Source organism: Corvus hawaiiensis, chromosome 3 (assembly GCF_020740725.1).
Source record: "Corvus hawaiiensis isolate bCorHaw1 chromosome 3, bCorHaw1.pri.cur, whole genome shotgun sequence".
Classification (NCBI taxonomy): domain Eukaryota; kingdom Metazoa; phylum Chordata; class Aves; order Passeriformes; family Corvidae; genus Corvus; species Corvus hawaiiensis.
The window spans coordinates 98,497,315-98,505,291 of NC_063215.1; the positions used below are offsets into that span (position 1 = coordinate 98,497,315).

The 7,977-nt window shown below is 41.6% G+C and overlaps 1 protein-coding gene across 1 annotated transcript in view; it reads left to right on the plus strand.

Moving 5' to 3' along the window:
- Positions 1 to 7,209, plus strand: part of TGFB2 (transforming growth factor beta 2) — a 61,058-nt gene extending 53,849 nt beyond the window's left edge. Inside the window, exons 5-7 of the mRNA XM_048298608.1 lie at positions 939 to 1,113; positions 1,673 to 1,826; positions 3,661 to 7,209. Of these exons, the coding sequence (XP_048154565.1) occupies positions 939 to 1,113; positions 1,673 to 1,826; positions 3,661 to 3,819 (488 nt within the window). The 3' untranslated portion in view covers positions 3,820 to 7,209. The remainder of the gene's footprint in view (positions 1 to 938; positions 1,114 to 1,672; positions 1,827 to 3,660) is intronic.
- The last annotated feature ends 768 nt before the right edge of the window (positions 7,210 to 7,977 follow it).

Sequence of the window (7,977 nt, forward strand, 5' to 3'; positions counted from 1 at the left end):
CTGTAAGTAAATACATGTACTGTACATATGATTAAAGCCATTGTGTGCATTTAAAAAAAACTGTTAGTATGATGTTTGATCACTGTAATTGCATATGTTAAAAAAAGAATAGTGTATCTTTTACTGTTTAGATAGTTGTATCAGGTTGGGGAGGGTGATTTTCTAAAGGGTCCTAACAAAAGGCATAACACTATATAAAAGGTTAAAAGACACTCCTATAAAAGGCCAGTGTCTTGAGTCTCTTGCCTGTGCTATTGCCAAGATAAGAAGCTAGTAAGGCAGTTAGTGTTCAAAGAGAATACAAAATGTGAGGCCATGGATTGACATTTCAAGAAGAAATACTTTGATCAGTGTCTTTGCCATGCCCATCTAAAGGAAGAGGCTAGAATAGCTGATTTTCTGGGGAAAATTAGGAGATTTAAATAAACTGGCAATGAAAGAGAATTTACATGTGTTAGAAAAGAGTGACTGTAATGGAGAAAACTAATGGGATAGAAATAAGAGTGGGAGATGAAGATGAAGTATCCAGAGCAGCTTTAAGTGTGTTAAGAGGTTTTAAACGGTAGGTAGCTGTTAAAAGTTGGGAAAACTGCTCTAACTGAAGCAGCAAAAGAATCACTGCTTAGGGCATTGGAAACTAAGCAGTACAGATGCAGTGACTGAAATTACCTTTCTGTTACTAATTTAAACGTTTCTAGTGAATGTGCTGAAATGCCATTAAACAGCTGTGAATGTGGGAGGGCTGATAGAATAGATAACATGAGAACTGTGAATGTCTTAGGCATGTTGGGTTGAAATTTGCCCCCACTTCCCCAGTAAACATGCCCAGCTGACACCATCATGGCCCAGTTTCTGAGAGATTTTTTTTAAGAGATGGTTTATTTAATTTGTGAAGAAAAAGCAACACAATGTTTATCACCAAAATGTATTTTTTGAAGGTATTGATGACTACACATATTCCAGTGGTGATGTGAAAGCTTTAAAGTCCAATAGGAAAAAATACAGTGGGAAGACCCCACATCTTCTGCTAATGTTGTTACCCTCCTACAGACTTGAGTCGCAACAGCCCAGTCGGCGGAAGAAGCGTGCTCTAGATGCTGCCTATTGTTTTAGGTAACTATGCCTCCACATCCAATACTCTTACACAGTCCTGCCAGCCTGAGAGGTGTCATGCAGTTGTTTATCATGTTTCTTTACAGTTGGCATTTATACAGAACACAGACCCTCATTCTCAGACCCAGCGGGTCTGTGTGCAGCAGGTCTCTGCCTGGCGGTCTCCAATCCCACAGAGACAGGGACAGATTGCTGTGACCTTCGACAGCAGAAGCTCAGTTCCATCTGGGATGATTCCCAGATGCATTAGCCCCATAGTTAGAGCCAAATTAACACCTTCACTTTGCTCACCTACTCAGAGTCTCCTCTGTAGGACCTGGAGAAAAACACTTGACTAATCCTCCAGGGAAGCCGTTAGCTTTGTATGAGCAAGTCCTGCCATGTCTAAGCATCCAGTTTCAGTTACAGCACAAGCTACAATTTATTGGATTTAGTTGAGAACTTTTGTGACTCAGACTTGCCTGCCTGTAAAGGATCATTCAGGGAGCAAGCAACTGGATTATCTTTATTCCCTATGTTGTCTTTGTTATGACCGATGTGTTTGTATTTTGTTTCCCAGGAATGTGCAGGATAATTGCTGTCTGCGTCCACTTTATATTGACTTCAAGAGGGATCTTGGCTGGAAATGGATTCATGAACCTAAAGGATACCATGCTAATTTCTGTGCAGGAGCCTGCCCCTATTTATGGAGCTCAGATACTCAGCACAGCAGAGTAAGTAATGGATTCACTCATTTTCAGCAACTGCAGGTTGAGCTATGTTTCTGGGACTGATATCAGCACCAATGCCCAAAGTCAGTCTCAAACTCTTAAGGATGAAATGTGGGCCTATAGAGGAAGTCACACATGGCCTCAGGCTAGTATTGAGGCAGGAGAAATGTACTGACCCCAGAGATTTCCCTTTTTTTTGTGTGTTCATTGATATGAACACATGGTTGGATTGAATTCTTTTTGTGAGCATGTAGCTTTTGGAAGTGGCCTGGAAAAGGCTTTCATTGTAGAGCATGAGTGGAAGATGGCACAATGAGTTTGGTCAGCAAAGGCACTGAGGGAGGCACTTTCAGAGTAACAAAAGGGCTGTGTGGTACCACCTGGTCATCACCTACTTTTATGACCTGCCATTTCAAGGTTAGCACCTGCCATGCTGAACTTCATGGAAATATACTGATAGATGTCCTTTTTTTACTTCAAAAGATATATTCTTTCTTACACTTTGAAAATTTATATGTGAAGGAGGGACTTTGTGTCTGGGACGTTGAAGAACCAAGTCATAGTTGTCTGAGATGGGACTTCTTATTTTAGGGATTAGATGTGATATTTTAGCCAACTGCCTTAGGATGAGTAGTATTCTGCTGTGAAGTGCTAATTTCCTCTCAACTATCAATAAGGATGTCTAGACAGTAAATGCAAGAGACAGACATTTGCATCATAGTTGTCATAAAGTAAGAATTTCACCCTCAGGTCCATATTAAGAATGATGTCTCCCCTTTTTCAAGCCTCCCTTAAAATACCAGATCAATGTCAGCCAGCAGGGAAAACTCTTCTGTGTCCAAGGGACAGCTTGAGTTCCTTTTGGTTGGTGAAACCATGATACCATGTTCTTCCTGAGCTTACAGACCCCTTTGTAGCTGTCACTGGCTGTGACATTGTACTGTTAGCAATGTCAGCAGGCAGAGGTATAAATAAGGTGAGTATGTTTCTGTGCTGGTGTGGAGTAACAGTGTACGCGTTTTGGAACAGCACTTGTTTTTAAAGGAAAGAGGAAGAGTAACTGTCATGGTCACAAATATGTGGTTTGGATAAATGCCCAAGGAGCCAGAAGTTGCCTAATAAAGTAGTTAGTGTTGCTGTCCTGAACAGGTCTTCTGTCTCTCTAAGCTGCAAATGTTGTGTGGAAGTTCTAGGAAAAGGTCACTTGGTGTTTGGCTAAGGCATTAATGGCATCCGCAGGAGCACCTATGCATCATCAGTGGCTAACCCTACATACTTCCCTTGCAGAGAACCATGCATAGGAATCCAAGGTGACATTGGTGATAACTTCTCTGCAGCTGGTTCTCACCAGGAGTACCTGCACCTTGAGTCCTGGTGCTTGCAGGGTGGCATTAATGGACTTAATTAACATAGCCAGAGGGTAAAAGAAGGGGAGTGCCTATTCTGAAGAGGTCCCTTTTCTCTTTGGTCCCTTGTAAATCCAAAATCCTGTAAACAGGAAATGACAACCTGAAGAAACAGATAAAAAGCTTTCCATTTGCTCTGTATTCATAAATAAAATGTGCCTGTTGATTCAAATGGCAACAGTTTAGAGGCAGATTCCAGGTATGTACCAGCTTTGAGGTTTAAGACTGTATAGACAAAACCTTAGGAAATTCAGGCATATTGTGAATGCCAGACTGAAGAGGAAAAGCATAAAAAACCCCTAAAATCCAGGAATCTTCATACTGCTTTCAATGGGCATTCTCTCAGGTGCTGTGGGAGGAAGTGATGCAGAAAGCAGTTTGTTTGTTAGAGGTAGCTGCTTTAATCTGTCTATTTTTGTTTCTCCTCCTAGGTACTCAGCTTGTATAACACCATAAATCCAGAAGCTTCTGCCTCTCCATGCTGTGTGTCCCAGGATTTGGAACCCCTCACCATCCTCTATTACATTGGAAAAACACCCAAAATCGAACAGCTGTCCAACATGATTGTAAAGTCTTGCAAGTGCAGCTAGAGGATATCCCTGAAACAGCATGACGTGTGTTTATTAAAAAAAAACAAAAATAACCAAGGAAAAAAAGAAAGAGAGAGCGGGAAGGAAAGAAAGAAAAATAAAAACCCAGGTTCATCAGTGTTAAAAGAAAAAAAAAAGAAGAAAAAAAAAGCGGTACTAGTCTGAACTGTTTGAAAGTTTGTTTTGTTTTTTCTTTTTAAACTGGCATCTGAAGCAAAACATTGAAGGCTTTTTCCTACATTTCACCTACACATAGTGTGAGATAGACAAGAAGCAAAGTTAAAGAAAAAAGAAACCTTTTAAAAAATAAACACTGGAAGAAATTTGTTAGTGTTACTATGTGAAAGGAAAAAAACAGGAAAATCCCATGAAGTGGAGTTGCTGTATGTGTCCCATGCCTTACTTGATCTCTCTGTATTGTTACGCAATAAGCATCCTACCCATTCCTCTTAGCTGTAGAGTTAACAGTGCGTTATTTATTTGTGTGTAAAAACTATCAAATGAACATTTCTGTATCGCCATTGGAAAAACGAAAACGAAAGCCAGTGTGGACAAAGTGGAGACCAAATAAGCTGCCAGAAATACATATAAAGCCTAAAGGAACACAAGCTCAAAAGAATCAGAAAAGTAATGGTTAGTTTAGTTCGATTAAAATAGAAATCAGTTATTACATTATTGACAAACTCTGCCTTTAAAATACCTTATTTTTCATGCCAGCTGCCTAGAGAGACTTCTTGTAAGGTCTCAAACCCTTGTTTTAAATACTGAATAATTTACTAATAAAGGACACTCTGTTTCAGTCTCAAAGACAAGTCTATAAGATTTTTTTTTTTTTTACTGTAAATGATTTAAAATTTCAGTTTAGTAAACCAGTGAAATATTTAACATGTACTGGTCTAATCTTCAGACCTTAATATGTTGCTGTATAGCTATGCTATGGGATTTTTTTGTTCTTTTGGTATATGTAACCATACCTAGAGCATTACAATAGGTGGGTAGTAGAAGCCAGCTTAATTGGAAACATATCTGTAGATCTCTATTTGTAAACTATTAAAAAATTACGTACTTTATGTGTAATGTGTAAATTTTCACCATATTTTTGTACTCTGTAATACTGTCAGCTCTCATGACTTTGAATTTGAATTTGGGGCTCTTTTTGATCACTCAGAATCATGTGTTTCCCTCTAGCTGGCCAGTATGAGTAGAGTCCCTATATTTTGACTTGCACTACAAATACATGTTTTATAATAATTGCTATACATGTGCTTTGTATATTGTTCATCATTATGACATAAGCTACCTGACTCCATTTGTTTTTCTGTTTTATAAAAAGGGATGGATTAAAGCAATCTCTCCCCCCCCCCCCCCCCCCATCCCCTCCTTCTCCAGTTGTCCCCATTTATAACACTTGGATCGTGATGCGGTTCGGATTTCTGGGCCTTCCGATTTTCTTTTCGGCTGTAGACATTCAAACAGATGGGCAGGGAGCAAGGTGTTGAGTGAAGAGATGTCCCAGCCTGGCTGAGGCAAGGCAAACCCTTGAAGAGAATGACATTCACCACTGTGCAGGAGGCTGTAGGGAGCGTCTGCCGCGCCATGCGCCACACGGGGCAGGAGCGGGATCGGAGCACACTCGGATGTGTCGGCCTGGCACGCGGGAACCCGGTCCTGCAGTTCCTCTGTGGGGCTGCTCCTGCTCCTGCTGCAGCTCACAGAGGTTTGCCTTTGACTTCTGCAGTGGCTCAGCAGGCCCCTTTAGGCTGTTGGGGTGTGTGTAAGGATTGGCAGGATCAGACCCTTGAGTTTTTGCAAGTTTACCAATTCTTTTCTCAATTGAGTTCATGCTAAAGCTTCTTTTAAAAAAACAAGGAACATGGGGGTCCTAAAGTTTTGTTGCTGTTGTTATACGTTTTCATATTATAGAGGGAGTAAAAAGAAAAAAATCACATCACATACTTCATTTAAAAAAAAGCCCCAACCTAAATTAAAAAAAAAAAAATTCATGAAGAAGCAACAATCATTTCTTTTCACATGATGGATGCTTCTGCAGAGCAAAGATGGAAACCTGCAATACAAGCATTCTGCTTGGATGAGAAGGACATTTTCTGCCATTGTCCTGAGCGGTGTTGGGAGAACACTCCTGAGCTTGGTGTTGTCAGCTCCAGTTTTAAGAAGTGCAGTTTCTTTGGCTTCAGCAGAACGCTGATGCAAAACTGAGGTGCCGTGGTGGCTCGCACCTGCAGCTTCTCAGGGCTTCTGTGGAGCCTGTGCTTACTGCCTAGATGGGAGCATAGCCCTAGAGATGATCTAATCCCACCCACTGGCTCAGCTCAGAGGAGGAGGTATGTTAGACTTCTGATGTATTTAGTGAGCTGAGGGGACCAGGTGAAAAATCTGTCCTGCTAACACTTGCTTGAGCCAGACTTAACTCCAGTGAGAAGATGCACTGAACTCAGCGAAACTCCTCAGGGTAATACATACTCTGGATTTTGCTGTATAATGACAGCGAAATTAGTTTTATCAGGCTCAGTATGAGAGCTGTATTTTTGTTGGATGGGAGAGAAGACAAGGGTGAGCACATTTTACAAAACTTAAAAATGTTTTTGCAGTTCTCTGATATAGGAATGCAGCTCAAAACCAGTTTTGAAAAAGTGGAATAGGAGACAGCATAGTTGTCCAACTATACTCACTGTGCCCTGGATGCAGCTGAAAATTTGGACTTGGATTTGGAGTTTTTCTCTAAGCATAAAACACTACTTCTGTAAGTCATGCCCCAAGATTGATTTTTTTTTGTAAACTTCTAGTGTTCCTCAAAATGCACTGATAATATTTTAAATTCTCTATTATAACGCTCCTACAATTTTTTTTTTCTTGTTCATTAGGCATGTATTTCCCTTCAACTACCAAGGGTATTAGGCCAGATCCTACAATATGCAGAACTCATGGGTGAAATTCCCCTCTACAGAGTGGGGTAAAGTGAGTCCTAAGCACCGCTCAGGTCTGATGTAAGAACCCCTCAAATGATCTTTAGATGGGTCTGCAACAGGTCAAGTGCTTTGTGCTACAGGGCCTTACTTTGGCGAGGTGATTGCCACTGTCTGAGCAAAGTACCTGAGAACTGATGGGAAATGTTCAGCATCTTGAAAGATCAGACCCAAGGGGCTGACTGGGGCTGAGGGGGAATCACAGCACTTAGCTGGGTGGGGTAGGACAGCACTTCTTATGTGTTTAGCATTAATACAACTGTATGGTTGGCATGGTTTAAAGGAGAAAAAAAAAGAACTTAAAGGACAGCTGTGTTGTACTTTGGTGATTGATTACTCTGTATTTTAACACATTGTATGTCTGTTTTTGTGGTGCTCTAGTGGTAAATAAATTATTTCAATTATATGCTGGTGTTGCTTTCATATGACAGCGTTGTTCTGGCACAGGCAATTCCTCAGCTCTGGAATGTTAAAGTCTTTGCAGTTTAATTCCTGTGAAGCCTGATTTGGTGTGGGATTTTGGCATGTGTGACCTTGATGTGGTCCAGCACAGGCTGAGGTGAAGAACATCCATCCAGGGTGAGGGTGGATTACATCTGCTGTGGGAATTGCTCTCTCCTCAGCCACTGTAGTGGATGTCTTGGTCTGTAGACAAGAAGGAGCTTCTGGTTACCTGCTCTGGGCAGCAGCGCTGTCCCCTGTGTGTGCAGGACAGGGACTGCCCCGGGCAGGAGCTCTGTCCTTCACTAGAACCATCCTGTCAGGCTGGTTACTGCTGGCACCAGTTTTTGGGGCTTTCCTCTCTGGTCGAGGATCTCAAATTAGTTTCTTCCTCATTTCTGTAGTGCTGTGGGAGGTGAGAAGGTGTTCTGTGTGATGTGTTTTCTGATGCCTGTACACTGTGATCCCACACCACCTCATCCCAGGAGAGCACAGTGAGACTGTTGGGTCTGTGTGTTGTACAGAGCAGCCCGCAATGAGATGATGGGTGAGAGGCAATGAACACAAGTTGGAACATGGCAAATTCTGGCTTCATAAAAGGAAAATATTTTTGCAGTAGAGGTGGCCAAGCCATGGAATGGGTTGTCCAGAGAGACCATGACATCTCTATCCTTGGAGATGCTTGAAACTGGGCAAGGTTGCAGCCTGCTCCTCCGACTGTGCCTGCTCTGAG